Below are 18,978 nucleotides of genomic sequence, written 5' to 3'. Positions count from 1 at the left end.
TCTTGCAACATAGAAAAGCATTAATTCGAAAAGCGTTTCGTGCTTAAAAATAAACAGCACTCAGCAACGTTTAAACATGAAAACATGCACATTATTGTTAAATAGCACATTTATGCATCCCCACGTGTAATTCTCTCTTGTTAAAACAAACGAGTTGATTAGTAAGTATAAACACTTACACAAGACAAATAATTAATAATTAATAATTAGTAAATTAATATAACAAATAGACATACCAGAGCTTCAAAACCCAGTTATTTTCAAACTGAAAACTCTGCTCTAGCAATCCCCCCTTTGGTGATTTTATCACCAAATAAACCCAAAAAAAAAAAAATTAGTGAAAATTTAGTCCCATTTTAGGAGAAATCGGAAATGTCTTTTTCTCATTACACAACACTACACACCAGTCACTCTTTCATCATCCCTCTTTGTTTCCAAATAAACACTCTCCCTCAATTCTTCTAATTCAATTTCTTGTGGTTCTCTTTTCAACCTTTTGTTTTTCTTCTCTTTATTCAGTTTCTTCTTCCCTCCCCTGTTTTTACAACACACACACACTAATCTCAGTATCAATAAAGCAATAATTATGCAAGTTAAAGGAAACAATATTCTACCTATAATAGTACTACCTATTTTTGCAATAAAATCTTTAACAGCTATCACTTTATTAGCTATTTTAGTCCATAAACTCTCAGCTTCAAGTGGTACTAATTCTTCATGCAAATCAGTAATATTTTTGATATAGACCTTCAGGTCTTTGCTTTCATCTGGAATGTAAGTGCAACAATGTTGAACTTTCAGCATTCCGCAAACTCCACCCTCCTTGGCCAATAAAATATCAAGGGCAAGTCGATTTTGCATTGACATGGCACGTACGGCACTTAATTCCGTATTCACTAAAAGAAACCCCCCAGCGGTATTTGTCGATAAGCGATCCACCACTGTTGACAGTTTCCGAATTCCATAAGCATTTAAAGAAATTCCCACTGCTGGAATTAAAACCCCAAAAATATCACCCACAATTTCAGACCAAGTTTCTCTCTTGAAACGCATTAGTAAATTAATATGTTCTACATCTGTTATTTTATCTATATGAAAGATCTTTGGAAAGACCAAACCCACATAACACGTGCCATACCAATGGTCAGGCAACTTGTAATAAGCCTTGTTCCCACAAACATAATACACTCCTGGGAAAACTGTATCTTCTCCACCTCTGAAACCCCAACCTGTTGCAATGAAGTATGTATCATGGCACTCACTTGTCCCAACAAAATATGTATCATATTGGGATTTCCTTCTTGTAATGCATAGTTTACCCTTTTGTGGTACATCTAGAGCTAAAGTTGGACTAGCCCCATTTCTCAATTCTTTTCCCATCTCAATGTCCCAAATTGTTTCACTCACTTCATATTTCCCTGCTTTCTCATGCATGTTCAATCTCCTTTCCTCTACCATATCCAGGAAAGCTTTTTCCTCTTCTTTCAGACTGCAAGTTAAATTATTCTTAAAAATGTAATCTAATGTTAATCCTTTTTCTTCAATAAAAATTTCACCAAAAGTGTTAGCTTCTTTAGCTGGATTCAGCTCTTTGTTCATTGGCAAATGCCCCAAAATACTATCTCTGTTAGACATCTTATAATCTACTTTCCCTAACAAATAAAAAACACTACTTAATATACTACATGAAATACCATATGTAGCTGGCAAATGATGATAAGTAACACCCTCTGAAACGGATGCAGGTAATTGCATACAAACGTAGCACTCCCTTACTTCCATTGTTTTCACGTATTCGTACAACAACTTCGAAAAAACATTACTAGAAAAATTATTAATTGACCTATCTTTGTGTATGTAAGTATTACTAATTCTATTCAAAATTACTTTTTGTGAATTCTTCTCTATATCTGTCATATTTTCTGTATGCATCTCAAATGTAACTTTAAAAGTAACTAATAAAACTAAAACTCCCCATAGTAGCATTAATAATCCAGTACAGCAGCAGCACATTCTACACCATCTTTTAAAGAAGGCACATCTACTTTGATTATCCTCTATGTTAGCCATTTTATTACTTTGACCTTGTCTTTTGACTTAGCCTCTACTACTCCACTACTGTTATGCTTTGGATTACTTCAGACAACTGAATTTCAGACTTTCTCTTTTCACTTTTCTTCCAAGTGATTTTTCAGTTCACTCAATTTGGATATTCATCAGTTTTCACTCCTTCTTCTTCAGCAACATCAAATTGTATCAGATCATCAACAACATCTTGTGCATCTGACTCTTCTCCAATGTCAGTCAGAATAACTTTTAAGATTCCTTCTTTTTCCTCAACCACTTTTCTCAAGATCCCCTCCGGATTATCTCGAGTCACTGTTTCTTCTTCTCCTTCTTCAGACAGTGCCACATAAGACCATTCCGGTGATCTGTACTTTTGGTTGGGTCTTCTTATTCTTTTTATTTCCTCAGGTTCTCCTGATTCTTCTTGCTCCTTTCTTTTCACTTCATTTTGACTCGATACTTCATTCACTTGTTCAGCATTTGATGTATTCGTTCTTATTACTCTGTATCTCAATCTCTTTACTCTGTTGTTAGGCCAACGATCTCCTTTTATCACCTTCTTCGGCCTAATTTCTTTATTGTTTCTTTCTCCAATCCAAGTTCTCTTTCTCAGAACTCGACCCTCTGTTTGTTCATTCTCATTCTCATCCAATTCTGTTTCAAGTGCCTTCTGTTTTCGTTTTCTAGCAGTTTTCTTTTCCTCCACAGTTTCTTTCACCACTATTTGAGACTTCCCTACTCCTGTCCCTCCTCGGGTCTCCGACACGCAATCTTCTTGCTGTCTACTTGTCCCTTCACCTAGCTTATTAGAAGAGTTCCCTACACCTCCTCGGGGATCTTCCGCAATCTGTCCCTCTCTATCTTCTTCTGACCCTGCTTCTTCAAGTATAATCTCAAGTGGTTCTTCAGTCTCCTCCTCTTCTGATTCAGGAGTAATCTCTGTGGAATTGCTCTTTTCTTTTCTTTTTTCTTCACTGCTTTTTGAAACTTCAGGCTCTCTTACAGAATCTGATCTCCTTTCTGAGACTCCCAATGGTTCTCTTGGAGTTTTTCCTGTTTCTTTTCTCACTGGTTCTGGGTCTTCATCATCACTGGAATCTGATTCTTCAAAATACTCTTTACCAGTTCCCTCTTTTGGGTTTGGAACTCTCAGAGTATGACTCGCATGCACCCAGTTTTTCACACCAGCACACTTCACTGCAGTTGTCGTTGTTAGAATGACTTGTCTCGGTCTTCCCCACCTTGGAACTAAGCAATTTCTTCTTCTGTGCACCTTAATCCTCACCCAGTCTCCTGGACTCAGATCATGAGCTTGCTTCTTCTCAAGTGTGGTAGCTTCTTCTCCAACCTGGTGAAACACAGAATGAACTGCGTCAGCCAGGCCTTTACAGTAATCCAAAATCATGTCATCAGTTATTGTCATCAACTTATTGACAGGTACAAATGCATGGCGCATTGCACGTCCCATGATTATCTCGTGCGGACTTAAACCAGTAGTTCTATCTCGAGTAGATCTAATAGTCATTAGCACTAGAGGCAAGACGTCCGGCCATTTCATGCCAGTGGCTAAGCACATTTTTCCAATCCTATTCTTGATTGTGCCGTTTATCTGCTCAACCACACCAGAAGCCTCTGGTCTGTATGCACAATGTAGCTTCTGCTGTATGCTTAATGCTTCACAAATCAAACTCATGAGTTCATTATAGAAGTGTCCACCTCTATCAGACTCAATTGTCACTGGAAACCCGTACCTAGGAATCAACTCCCTTAACAGTAATTTTTCCACTGTCACTCCATCATTTCTCCTAGTCGGATAAGCCTCAACCCATCTTGAAAACAAACAGACTACAACTAGTACATATCTCAGTCTGTTCACTTGGGGCATTTCAATGAAATCAATCTGCATTCTTGTAAAAGGACCTCCTTCTCTGCCTATTGTTCCCAGACTCACCACTGTCTTTTTCCCAGTGTTAAATTGCTGACAAATCAAACACCTTTGACAGATGCTTTCTGCAATTGTCCTGAACTTTGCATTGTACCAGGTCTGCTTGAACGACCTTATCATCGCATCCCTCCCCAAATGTCCCTGGCCATGATACATCCTTGCCATTGACGACAAAATGGAGTTGGGCATTACTGGTCTGCCATCCCTATAGACCCAAACATGGTCTTTTTCTCTTGGGGCACATCCTGCCTTAATCCAATCTTTTTTCTCTTCCTCTCCTGCCTCATTCTGTAACTGCTTCACTTCATCCCATGTCTCTAAGGCATTAGTAAACATCACAGAGCAAAAAGACATTTCCCCCTCTCTTTCCCTATTAATTGACTGATTCGATTTTGCACAGTATTGAGCAATGTCATTTGCGTACCGGTTTCCAACCGTGATAAAATCATCCCCTTGTCCATGGGCAGCACACTTTACAACTGCTAACTCTTTAGGCAGCTGTATCGCCTCAAGTAATTTCCCAATTGCTTCAGCATTCTTTATTGGAGTTCCACTCGATGTCAAGAAACCTCTTTGTAGCCAAAGCTGGCCAAAATCATGCACCACTCCAAATCCATACTGACTATCAGTCATCACAGTCGTCCTCAAATCTTTCCCAATTTCACAAGCTCTTGTCAATGCCACTAATTCAGCAACCTGTGCAGATTTCACTCCTTTCAATGGTGATGCTTCCATAACCTCTGAAACTTTGCACACCGCATATGCTGCACATAGCACACCATCATCATTTCTCAGGCATGAACCATCCACAAACAACACATGATCACTCTCATGTAAGGGAAGATCCCTTATGTCTGGTCTCGGTTTTGTACAGTACTCAAGTACATCCAAACAATCATGATCATCTTCTGTTTTCACACCCACGTTCTCAATATCCGGCAAAAGTGTCGCTGGATTCACATTTACACATCTCTCAAGAGTCACATTTGATGCTCCTAGAATCACTTTCTCATATTTAGTCAACCGACTATGTGACATGTACTGAGTTCTGCTTCTTGTCAAAAGAATTGCCACATTGTGAGGTACGAATACCCTTACAGGATATCCCATTATGATTCCCTCACTCTGTTCCAGACTCCTGCATGTTGCAGCCACAGATTTTAGACAACCTGGTAAACCCACAGCTACAGGGTCAAGTGTCGATGAGAAGTACGCAATAGGCCTTCTCAGTAATCCATGCTTCTGAATTAACACTGAAAGTGCACATCCATTTCTCTCACTGCAGTACAATTCAAACTCCTTTTCGTAATCAGGCATACCCAAAGCTGGAGCCTCACACATTTTATTTTTAAGCTCTTCAAATGCTGCCATTTGTTCCCCATCTAGTTCCAATGGGTCTGTCATCTCACTTTTTGTCAGTTTAATCAGTGGCTTTGCTATCAGCGAAAAATTAATTATCCACTGACGACAATAACCCACCATCCCCAGAAACATCCTCACTTCTCTCTGGGTCTTTGGAGCTTTCATTTCCCTGATGATTCTGATTCTGTCATCAGTCACTTTTCTCAGACCTTTTTCAATATTATGTCCAAGATAATGCACCTCTTTCTTGCAAAATTGCAATTTGGCTGGAGATACCTTTAACCCTCCATCTGCCAGATGATTCAGTAAAGCTATGGTATCTACTTCACAAGCTTCTCGTGTCTTTGATGCCACAAGTAGGTCATCAATATATTGCACTAGTACTGAACTTTCAGGCATGATCAAACTCTCCAACGATTTTTTCAACAATTGATTAAATATCGAAGGACTCTCTGTATACCCCTGTGGGATTCGACACCATGCTAAAATACGCTGGCCAAACCTAAATGCAAAAATCGGCTGGCTGTCATGATGCAATGGAATTGAAAAGAACGCATGACACAAATCAATCACTGTATACCACTCAGCATCATGTGGAATCTGATACAGGATCACTGATGGATTTGGCACAATAGGACAACATGCCACCACAATTTGATTAACTTTCCTCAGATCCTGTACGATCCTAAATTTCCCATTAGGCTTCTTTAGCCCCATTATCGGTGAATTACACGGACTACTCAGTAGTTCTCTCAGGACTCCCTGCTGAATCATTTTCTCAATTATAGGAGTTATTCCCTCAATTATTTCTGGTGTCATTTTGTACTGAGGAATGTTAGGATATGTAATTCCCTCCTTCACTGCAATTTTCACTGGATCTACATTATTCATCAATCCCACATCCTCTCCAGTAAAATCCCAAACTGTCCTTTTCACTGTGTCCCTCAGCTCTCGAGGCAAATCCTCTGGATCAAACACAGCAAATGCACCAATTAACTCACTTTCCCTGTTTTCTAGAGTCACTCGATACAAAACATCCTCATCTGGTGTTTCAAAAGCTATTCCATCCGGTGTACAGAAAATTGTGCAATTCATCTTGCATAACAGATCCCTACCTAACAGATTCACTGGACTCGTGTCACAGACAATAAATCTATGCATGTCTGAAAATTTCCCTATCTGTACTCTTACTGGTTCCGTAAGACGTGTTCTGATTTGTGTATTGGCTACACCAACTACTTGGATTGCTTCATCCGAGAGAGGAAGATTTCTAATATCTGTTGACCTGACAGTTGATCTTGTCGCACCTGTGTCTACTAAAAAAGTAACACCTTCTTCATTTATTTTCCCATCCACAAATGGTCCTGCCTGGTCTATTTCTAGAGTTGCACCAAGTATGCACTCTTCCTCCTCTCTTCGGCACCGTCAATAATCACCCTCAGACTCACTCCCTTCATTCTTTAACAAGTACTGTTGTACCTGATTAGAACGCCTTGGTTTGTTTACCTGCTCATCATTGTAGAATCCCGAATCCTGATTATACTTTTGTGCTCCTCTATTCTGCGGCAAGGGCGGTTTTGGCTCTTGACTCTGCTGTCTCACAACTTTCTGCTGTTGCTGCTGTTGATTATTCCCCTCGTTCTGCACCTGTTGATTCAAGGTTTTACCCTCATTATTCACTAATGGTGGATTCGTACAATCATTCCTTCAATGTCCCAATTGGCCACAGTTGTGACAAGGAAACTTTTTTTTCGCTTCCTCAAGATTCCCCTTTCCTTTCCCTGCATATCTAGGTCTATTCCCTGCATTATTTCCTGGATTATTCGCCTGTTCCATCAACTATGCTTCTTGTCTTTCTGCAACTTTCACTTGTGCCCACATTGCTTTCTCTTTCAGCTTTCTTTGTTTTGCTTCAATTTCATCACTGAAATATTTAGCATGCCTCAGAATTTCATCTATTTTCTTACTCTGCCAATCCACTGTATGTTCACGAATTCTCTCACCAATTTCAGGTCTTAGGCCATATACAAATCTGTATACAAAATGACTCAAATCTTTGTCACCCAGGTGTTCATCTCCACTGAATTGTTTAAACGCTAGTATCAGCCTCTCGTAAAAAGCATGAACTGATTCTTTTGCTTCCTGTTGTGTTCTATCTATTTTTACCCAATCTGTCTCTTTTGCAGGTACTTTACTCTTCAGGTATACCATCACCTGATCATACTTTCTCATTACCTCTGGATCTGGTGCTCCTGTTCTTGGATCTCTTGGATATTCCTCAGTAGGCCAACTCACAACTATTTTACACTCAGTCCACAAATCTGCTGGAACAATTATATCAAACAGACTATTCAGGTCAATCCACAGCACTTTTGACAATTTCATAAACCTATCTACCTGCCTATACCACTCGACGGGCTTTTCTCTCAATCGAGGAAAATCATTCGTAAATGATAAAATATCCTGTCTGGTCCATGGAACATGTACATATCCTCCTCCAGGTATTTCTCTCATAGGATAATTATCCACTGATTTCTCTTTTTCTCTCACTGGAAAAGCTGAATAAGTTGTTCTATCTTCAGATTCCTCTCTTTTCTTATACCACCTATCCTTCCATTTTTCTACATCTCCCCATCTTCGCAATAATGCAACCATTTCTTTAATCTGTCCTGTTCTACCAGTCGCATTCAAATTTTCAATGTCCTTTTCTGAAAAATCCATCCTGTAGGTTTTTTGCAAAGCTTTAACCTTATCAATGTCAACTCCCTGCTCATTCGCTATTGCTCTTAACCTGTCATGTGTATTTCTCGCTCTCCAGGTAATATTTTTGCACATGAACATTAGTTCACCATCATGATGACTTTTAAGAATTTCTGTTGGAACTGTCCCTGTAACAAGCTCTTCTAATTCTACCTGTAACCTAGCCACATCAATTGTTTGCGAATCTTTATCCTTTTTCTGAAGAACTTTCATCCAATCATTCAAATCTTCAGCTGTTATTGCAGTAGTTTTCCTCACTGGAACCACTCTCTTTTGCGGTTCTAAAATTGGCATCCCTGAACAACTAGCTTCACTAGCATCTAATATTTCACTACATGTGTCATGTCTGGACTGTCTCAGGTCATTACTTTCTGTCCTTTTTCCTGAATCTCCTGAAGGACCAACTGAACTTATCAAATTATTCCCAACATATGGAATCACCAAACCATTTTCACCTATTCTCTGCTTGTCAAACACAGGCATAACCGGACTTATTGTTACAGGCACCGTAACAGCTTCTAGATTTTTCGTTAACTCCCTAATCTTTTCAGTTAGCTCTGTTGTAGTTCTAGCTAATTCTCTTGCATTTTCGTCACCACTTCGATTTACTTTCTCCCTGAAAGAATTACCATTTCTTGATTCAGGTGTCACATTTTCTGTCTCAATGATACAAACTATATCTCTTATTGGAGAAACAACTGGTGTACTCTCTTCTGGTTCTGGTCTATATGGAGGGGGTCTTTTGTAAATCATGTCATTCAAGACTTCATCTTCATATTCATTAACTCCATATCTTCTCATTTCTGCCTCAGGAACCCTCTCTGCTCCTTCTTCAACTGTTCTCATTGGATATAATCCCTCTGACATACTAGCATCTCGCCACCTTTTCATTCGATCATGATGAGTCTCACGATCATGTCTCCTCCCAAACATGTACCTGTACTGTCCTCCAGATCTCTGTTTTTCTCGCTCATGTACTTCCTCTTCCCATTCCACTAAAGCCTCAAACTGTGTAGGTCTTGGTCTCGGGTCAAGACATAACATCTTTTCCCGTAAATTTCTCAACACGGCCAAATTAAATGAACCATGTTCTGGAAATGCTAGAACACCATCTTCTTTAGTATACCTAATCCAATTCTCCAACCATATACAGGTATGATACCCATATCTTGCAGCCATGTAGGATGCAGGTGTTTTCGGTGGAGGTAACAATTCACCCTCTCTCGTCTTAACATCTTTATCCTTGTTAAACCACTTTTTAATTTTTCCAAAGAATGTTTTCTTCTTTTTCTCTTCTTGGTAATACATTTTAGTTTTTACCAAAGCTCTCTACTCTTTTCCGTATTATAAATATACAATACAGATTTTCAACCAATAATAGCGCGACTCACACTAACGCACCAATCCTGGAGCGTCTACGTCACTAGAATAGCTCTTCCAATCCTTGCGCGGCTCACACCAACGCACCAATCCCAGCGCGAACACTATTCTGATCTATTATCCAATCAGAGCGTGGTCTTCCTGACGTCAGCAGTCGCTGCAGTCGCTTGTCTCCTGTCTCCTATCACTCGTCTACCCCTCCTTTACAAAATCTTTTCAGTAGACTTCGTGTCAAAATTTCTACAAAATCTATTAGTTACAACATATAAACATCTCCATTGTCTGCTTTGCTAACCACAGAATAGTAAAAGAAATCTATTTCACAAGAACCTCTCGTTGACACAGTAACACTTCCCTCTACTCTGCCCTTCTAACATACATTCATTAACTGTTTCCTCTAGGACTTATCCAAAGAGTCTTACAATCAACTAAATGTATATGCATTCACGCACATTCATGCAAGAAAATATAGTACATACACACAGAATCCTGCTTCACGAGAACAGCAAACAATCTGCTCCACTACAGAATTATAACACACATTAACCAAGCAGTTTACCTTTGCCCAGTTCCTCAAACAAGCTCAGAGAATACCTATTACTCCTCCCGCGATAAGCTTTAACGGCAAACCTTACGGATCCCTGGGACTTAAGACCAGAGTTTCACAGATAACCTTCACTATCATACACACTCCTTATATACCAGAAATATATTCTAATAGTAACATACAATAATGTCACTGATTCCGAACCCAGACAATGTGAATTTTCCTGCATACATACAGGACCAACAATCCCGTCTTTCCCGAGAGCAGCATATACTTCCCTCTGCCCTACTACGGAACTGCTACCAGCTTCCAAATTCCAGAAGCACTACATATAACTCAACATGACAACTTCAACATATAGTATTAGTACATATACCAACATCAATAATCAATAATCAATATGTAATCTAATCAGATCAAGACAATCATCAATAACCATCACAACTCTGCTACCAGGAAATTGATAGAGATCAGGGTGCATATAATATCCCTACTTCCACAGATAGAGTAATCACACAGTTACACGCACATACATTCTTTATACACTAGGGCCCATTTCACTAACATACGCTCAAATACTCTACCAGCAAGAACCTGTGGAAAGAAAAACTCCTAGACACCCTGCATCTATATCAGGGTCGATAAGATCTGGTTATTGAGACTGCCCTTAAACATAATCTAAACAATCTATACAATAATAATCAAAATAGGATACTCAATAATTGACAAGAAATAAGAACCAACACCATATTCAAAGTTATATTGCTTTATCTAAAATTAGTCAAAGAAAATCAATCAGAATAAATCATTTTTCTCATAGTTACCTATTCTAGCTAAATGTCAGAACGGGTCAGGACAAGTCTCTCGGTAAAGTCTCTCAAGACGAAGTCCTCTCAGCAACAATCCTCACCAACGCAGATTCGGAACACGGCAAAAGGCAAATGGCAAGTGGCAAAGCCCTCTCTAGGCTAACAATTCTTATAGCAAGTCGAACAAAGAAAAACATAATTTGTAATAACTTCTTCCGTCAAACCTCTGAGCAAAGCGAGAAGGAAAGGATGTAGCATCGCTACATTTAAAAATCTCCGCTCAGGAAAAATCACAAAATAAACATAACGGAACAGGAACCAAAAAATACATTTGTATCGTGTAATTCCACATCTCCTCGGCAATGAGATCATAGTTCAGAGTCTTTCTTTAAAGCTCCTTTGTTTCCCAAAGCTGCCAAGGACGCTTCATTTCACTTGGAGATCGCCCAAAACTGCTGCTGTCCTCACGGAAATTTTCAATCAAGCAAAGCAAGGACTGTGGTCAGCTGACTTCAGGACCATATTCAGCAAGGCTCTCTCTCGTCACGAATTCTACTCGAGGCCAGGCCTTTCGTATCGGCCATCTTTATTTAGGCCACAATAGGCCACAATAGACCATCTTAATTAAAAGAGACAAAAACAACGTTACCACAGCATAGTGATTGAACAGTGTTAACCCCACTAATACCCTTATGTGTATGCAATTATCTAGCTCTTGCAACATAGAAAAGCATTAATTCGAAAAGCGTTTCGTGCTTAAAAATAAACAGCACTCAGCAACGTTTAAACATGAAAACATGCACATTATTGTTAAATAGCACATTTATGCATCCCCACGTGTAATTCTCTCTTGTTAAAACAAACGAGTTGATTAGTAAGTATAAACACTTACACAAGACAAATAATTAATAATTAATAATTAGTAAATTAATATAACAAATAGACATACCAGAGCTTCAAAACCCAGTTATTTTCAAACTGAAAACTCTGCTCTAGCAGAAGCTCTTGACATAGGGTGGACGGCGGCGCTGATTTTGCTTGATCTGTCTGCGGCCTTTGACACAGTCAGCCATGAGATCTTAGTAGGCCGGCTGGAGGGCCTGGGGATAAAATGCACAGCGATAGATCTCCTGAAATCTTTTCTGACAAATCGACAAGAAAACGTGGCAATGGGCAATTTCGTCTCCAGGCAGTTTTGCCTGCCCTGCGGAGTTCCACAGGGATTGGCACTGAGCCCAACACTTTTTAACCTTTATGTTACGCCACTTGCATCCATCATCAAAGACGCCGGTGTTACCCTAGCATCGTATGCGGATGACACCCAGATTGTGGTGTCACTGGCTAACTGTGAAAACAACCCAGGGGAGGCTTTCAGCATATGTATGAGCAAGGTGAGCAACTGGATGGATCGCAATTGCCATGAAGCTGAATGCCTCAAAGACCGAGCTCATCATTTTCGGCAATAAACCCTTTATCTGGACAACGGATTGGTGGCCGCCTGAGCTGGGTCCACTGCCCACACCCTTAACCAAGGTAAAGAACCTAGGGTTAATGATAGACAGTGAATTGAAATTCAGAGAGCAAGTCAACAAAATTACATCTGCAGCCTTTTGGTCCATAAAGCTTAATATAAAAATAGAAAAATACCTGCCCCCAGAACTTCTAAAAACAGTGACCATGGCTATGGTCCTTACAAGGATTGACTACTGTAATAGTCTCTACCTTACTCTAGCATTAGGCCTTCTGAACAGACTTCAGATTTAGCAAAACGCTGCTGCCCATTTCATCTGCAAAATTCCCAAATATGAATCGGCGGGAGAAGACAGCGCTGCAAATTCAAAGCCCTCTGTCTGGCATTTAAATCTTTGCACGGACTCGGGCCTGACCAGTTTAATAGAAAACTTAAATGGTACATACCAGCAAGAGCGCAACGTTCAGGCTCTGCCAGGAACATGGTGGTCCCCTTATTTAAAAAGGCCACCTGGGGGGGGGAGGAGTTTCCATAAGACCACTGCAACGCTCTGGAACAGTTTGCCACTGACATTAAAAACAGCTCCCTCCCTACTCAGTTTCAGAAAAGCCTTAAAAACATGGCTTTTCACACAGGATGGATAAAGCATCTTTCTCTCTTGCCTAACCCGTAGTGGTTACTTCTGTTGCCCTGGATCAGACTTCTATAGCGCCAAGACGCCCTCGGGCATGAGTTGCGCTTTATAAATCTTATTTACATTACATTACACACCAGAGAGCTTGGTGGTCCAAGCTTTTTCTTCTAGAATAAATACTGGTGCATTCCCTACAACTCCACCGGACAGGGAATCCAAGAGGCTGGATACCTTGGGAAAGAAGATGTTTTCTTTCGTCAGCCTGGCACTGCAGTCGGTGAACACCGGTGATGTCTCTGATCTCAGAGGAGGCAGAGCCATACTCCAAGCTATTGCTGATGGGAGGGTCACAGCTAAGTCTACCATACTCTGTGCGTTGCATACGACAGAGCGACTAGGCAGAGCGGTTTCCTTGTCAGTGGACCTTAGGCGCCATGCCTTGTTGACAACCACTGGGTTTTCAGGGGACGTCCCGGCCTTGCTCATGGATATGCCCTTTGATAGCTCTTATCTCTTCGGAGACAAGGCAGACTTAGCGTTAGAGCGCTTCAGGGACAGCGGAACAATGACTATCTCTTTGGGCCTTACCATGGCCCCTCGCCAACCCAAGTCCACCTTTCGCTCCTTTTGTTGCCACAGCAGGGGCATCCAGCCATGTCTCTACCCAGCCACCACAGAATGCAAACTTTCCAGCCCCCTGCGTAACTAAAAATGCTGTTCCCCCATACTTTGTGGGTCAGGTAGCCAGAGGTCCGGCCAGTTCACCACCCCCCTCACAGCCGCAGCTCCACTCCTCTTTAATTTGCCCTCGGACCATCATGGGCATCCAGTAGGAGGCAGGATACCCAATCACCTGCACCACTGGAGGTTAATATAATCCGACTACTGGGTTCTCCAGATTGTCCGAAGGAGCTACTCCCTCCCCTTTGTGACCACCACTCCACCCATGCCACTCAATTGCGACAGGCTGATGGAAGACTATATTGCCTTACTCCGCAAGGAAGTGGCCCCATCAAAAGTAGGTTATTGCTGCAATTCCTGCTAGTTTCTGATGCCCAAGGAGGACAAAGGCCTTTTTCCTATCCTAGATCTGCACCCTACTGAAAAAGTAGAACATCAAAATGCTCGCTCGAGTCCTCGCTGCCCTGGACCTCGGAGACTGGATTGTAGCGTTGGACTTGCAGGATGCATACTTCCAAATCTCGTCCTGCCTGCCCACAGATGTTACCTGCAGTTCACGGTAGGCCACAAGCACTTACAGTATACCAAGCTCCTCTTTGGCTTTACCAGCGCCACTTGAGTGTTCCCAAGGTGATGGTGGTGCTTGCAGCTAATCTGTGGAAATCGGCGGTGCCAGACTTCACTTATCTTGATGACTGTCTGTTGAAGACGGGCTCACCCCAGGCGGTTGTCTCCCACCTCCAGAATATGACGGACCTCCTGCACTTACTGAGGTTCACTATCAATGTGCCGAAGTCACACTTGACCCCTTCTCAGATTCTTGCTTTCATCTGAGCTGTTCTGCGCACAATGCAGTTTCTGGCTTATGCCCCCAGAACGACAAGTCCTGGATATTCAGGCTATGATACTGATGTTTCAGCCCCTATCCTGGCTTTTTGGTGAGAGTGACTCTGAGGCTGCTGGGCTTCATGGCTTCCTGCATCCTGCTTGTGACACACGGCTGCTGGCATATGCAGACTGTGCAGTGGGACCTGAAGTACCAGTGGGCGCACCATCAGGGGATTCTCTCCGACATGGTCCAGATTTCGGAGGGCACTGCAAAACATCTGCAGTGGTAGTTAACAAGCCGAGTTTGGACCAGTGGCAGACCCCTCTCCCTTCCACAACTAGATCCAACAGTAGTGACAGATGCATCACTCCTGGTCTGGTGCAGACATCTGGGAGAGGGGGGGATCAGCGGCCTCTGGTATCTGGAGGAATCCACATCAACTTGTTGGAGCTCAGAGTGATCTAACTGGCATTGAATGCCTTTTTACCCTCCATCAAGGTAAGGCTAGTGCAGGTGTTTGCGGACAACCCCACCGCCATGTGGTACTGCAACAAACAGGGCGAAGTGGGGTTGTGGATCTTTTGTGCAGAGGGCCTGCGTCTCTGGACATGGTTGGAATGTCAGGGCATTTCCCTGGTAGTCCACCATCTGGAGGGATCTCTGAATGCCTGAGGGGACGAACTCAGCTGAAGTTGCCTAGTGGATTATGAATGGCATCTCTATCTGGAGGTGGTGCACGGTCTCTTTCGGCAGCGGGGAGAGCCTTAGTTAGATCTGTTCACCACCGCAGAGAATGCACAATGTCAGCAGTTCTGCACGCTTGAGTTTCCAAGGCTGCTGTCGCTTGCAGAAGACTTTTGTCTCGATTGGAGCTCCAGCCTCCTGTACGCCCTTCTGCCCAGAGTTCTCAAGAAGATCAGGAACAACCGGGCCCAAGCCATCCTTGTGGCTCCCAGACTAGGATAGGAGAGACTGGTATATCGAGCTGTTGAGCATGGCCATCGGTCCTCTGATCAGGCTGTTCCTTTGCAAGGATCTTGTGTTACAGCAGTAGGGGATAGTACTCCACTTAAACCTGTCTCCTGCCTTCATGCATGAAGATTTGGCAGTAACAGTTGACAGCTTTCGACCTTCCGCCCAAAGTCTGTAATGTTATCTTGGCAGCTCGATGTCCCTCCGCCAAGATGGTATAAGCCGACTGTTGGAGCAAGTTTGTGGCATGGTGTGCAGCTAAACAGGTCGACTCAGTATCTGCACCCCTTTCCCAAGTTCTTTTTTATCATTGAGCAAGTTCATGGGTTATTTATCTGCCATCTCCACCTTCCGCCGGCTGCCAGATCAGCCTTCTCTTTTTAAGTCTTCTATTGTAAATAGGTTCCTTAAAGGTTTGCAACACTTATTTCATCCAGCTCTCTTCGTTATGCCTCAATGGGACGTTAACTTGTTTCTTACTTTTCTAATGTGTGCTCTGAGCCACTTCATACTTACCCTCTCTTTTTCTCACCATCAAGACAGCCTTTCTTTTGGCAATTACATCTGCCCGGAGGGTCGGTGAACTGCAGGCGTTGTCATCCCAGCCTCCACACACCTCTTCCCAGACAAACTGGTCTTCAGACTTGTGCATCCTTCTTGCTGAAGGTGGTTACCCCATTCCACGTAGGCCAGTCCATCACTTTGCCTACCTTTTACGCTATCTTCATCCCTCGAGGTAAGAGGACAGATTCCACCGTCTGGACCCAAAAAGAGCATTTCCATTCTACCTTGACCACACAAAACTTTTCTGTGTGGACGATCAACTCTTTGTGGGATGTGGCAGAGCCAAAAAAGGGAAGGCCATGCAGAAACAAAACCCATCTCCTGATGGATTGTACTGTGCATTAAGACCAGCTACGCATTGGTCAAGAACCAACTCCCAGAGGGTTTACATGCTCATTCCACCAGACCAAACGCTTGGACCACTATGTTAGCACGTGGAGTTCCAGTCCTGGACATCTGCCAGGCAGCATCGTGAGCCTCTCTTCATACGCTCTCAAAACACTACTGCATGTACTGTCAGGTCTGTGTGGATGGTCACTTCGCCTGTTTGGTCCTGCAGAGCTTCCTAAATCAAGTTTGCAGACCCACCCTTGGAGAGGTATTGCTTGAGTATCTATTCTACAGTAATGAATCTGCGGCTAAAAGTCTCTATCAGATGAACAAGGTACTTACCTTCGGTAACGCCTTATCTGATAGAAACTCCCCGTAGATCTTTACCGACCCACTCATCCTCCCCACTCTGTGAACTTATATATGCGTACAGGGTTTTCCCTTTTCATGGCCCTAGTTCCACATACCAGTGGTCAATGTTCTTCATGGCTCCACACTCCTGGCATGGAAAGTCGCGAAAAGAAACTGACGTCAGCATGCTCGGGTAGCGCCTGTATAGGCACTGCACACGTCACTTCTGGCATGGGCGACTCCAATGACGTTACACGGAGCCAAACAATGCCACCTACTAGTGTGCAGGGGTACTGCCCAGGATCCAGTCTGTCGCCTGGAAATAATTTAAAGGAAAGGAATCTGCTGCTAGAGTCTCTACCAGATAAGGCGTTACCTTAGGTAAGTAACTTGTTTGTGTTAGTGCTGATGAAATTGCTGTAGTGAGTAATGCAGCAACGGTAGACTAATGCATTTAATATATTTTCTTACTTGTAATCATTTTATATTCATTTACTTTACCTATTTATTTAATTGCTCACATCAAGGAAAATGAATTAATGCTTATTTTAAAGTTAACTGTCTCTCGGTCTCTTTCACCAAATTCAAGTTTTTGTTGTTGTTGTTGTAGCATTGGTGGACTTATTTTGGACAAAACTGTAACAGATCCTAACTTTGAAGGGATGGCAGTTTTCACCCCTGTAATTAATGGTAGGTTTCATATTCTTATATTACATTTACATTATGCCTCTTTATGAGACTCTAGAAAAGTTTATTGTTTGAAAGTTAGTGATTTTAAAAGTGTCCTGTCTGTTATTGTCAATATTGTATTTGTTTTATGATGGTCAAATTGAAACAAGAGAAATCGTATGTTTAGGAAGTTTGATTTTGCACCATCCCCATAGCAAAAGTATATCTCTTTTACCTGTAGGCACATCATTAATATTCTTTGCTGTGTTGGAAGGGGTCAGGAGATTTGCATGGTCTTTGAGATCTCATTTTGCATTGTTCATTTCATTGTACAATTGCTACAATTTATTTGGGTAACACTCTAGAGGGAGGTGGTGGTGGTGGTGGGGGGGGGGGGTTAATAGGTTGCATTCTCTTGAGACTATATATAGATTAATACGTTGGTATTGTTTTGTGTATTTTACCTACAGGAGTCAAGTTAGTTATTCACTACTTACTGAATACTAACAAAATATATGTATATTATGAAGAGTTGTAAGCTTCCAATTTCAGATTAACTCACTTCCCCTATGCATTGATGTGCATTAAAACCACTTGGAGGTACTATGAGAGTTATCAAATACTTGGAATGGTTTTGGGCAGTATTTTGAATTATATCAATTCTATGTAATCAAAATAACATGTCATCTAGGAATGTCATGTTGTGCACTAGTGCCCATGCCACTGAAGTTTTCCGAAGAAGATCGAAAACCAGTTGACGGTCACTGTGGAAGTTATGACATGCTTGGAAGCATTTTTGAGCAACATTCTGATTTAATAAGTTCTATGTAACCAAAATAACAGACATCTGGGAATGTCATGCTTTGCACTAGTACATAATGAAGATGTCATAGATTGCAATTAACACTAAAATCTTTAAACCTTTTTATCAATTAACATAAGTCAATCTGGCTTACCTCTAGTACACCTGAATATGCGCAGAAAAATCGTATTGACTAAAGTTGTAGCATTCTCATCTACCCTTTTTTGCAGTAGAGAACCCAGCATCGCCTAAATAGAGAATCTTAAAATGTAACCCTGCGTTGCTCAAGAGTAAGCATTATGTGGTCCAAAATATCTGCTCTATTTTTAAAAATGTCTCAGCAGTACCAAAATCGCTCTAGGTCCCAACTTAATTATTCTGCAGAACCTACTTAGACGAGGTATACTCGTAAAAGTCTATCCCACAGATCTTCAGGGATTCTCAACACATCCAAAAAGATCAGGGCTGGTGTCCAGATGGCATCATGAAACAGGAGCACTGGCTCAGGATCACATTGGACTTCCCTGGGGCAAGGGTTGGTCCCCAGGGACTTGATAGAGATAAAACTGTAGGGTTTCCAAAAAGGACAGAGGGTACCTTAACAGAACAAAAAGGCAATATGACCTCGACAATAAATGATCATAATTTACACCGTATCCTGTGCCCATGACACGGTATGTGACAAACAAAAACCCAAAGCAAATCTTAAACTCCATTGAGGGCAGATTTCGAATGCCACGAGCCTCGGATCTTACGATGTCTAGGAGCACAGCCTCTCCTTTTATAAACTTCTTTCTGCCAAGCA

The 18,978-nt window shown here is 41.8% G+C and overlaps 1 protein-coding gene across 3 annotated transcripts in view; it reads left to right on the top strand.

The window, feature by feature from the left end:
* SLC41A3 (solute carrier family 41 member 3) overlaps positions 1-18,978 on the top strand; it is a 254,232-nt gene that overhangs the window by 216,763 nt on the left and 18,491 nt on the right. For all 3 annotated transcript variants that reach the window (XM_085624417.1, XM_085624418.1, XM_085624419.1), the window contains one exon: positions 17,313-17,392. In XM_085624417.1, the coding sequence (XP_085480543.1) occupies positions 17,313-17,392 (80 nt within the window). The remainder of the gene's footprint in view (positions 1-17,312; positions 17,393-18,978) is intronic.

This window comes from Triturus cristatus, chromosome 9, assembly GCF_964204655.1.
Source record: "Triturus cristatus chromosome 9, aTriCri1.1, whole genome shotgun sequence".
Classification (NCBI taxonomy): domain Eukaryota; kingdom Metazoa; phylum Chordata; class Amphibia; order Caudata; family Salamandridae; genus Triturus; species Triturus cristatus.
The sequence above is the reverse complement of the archived record's forward strand: the minus strand, read 5'-3'. Positions and strand labels throughout refer to the sequence as shown.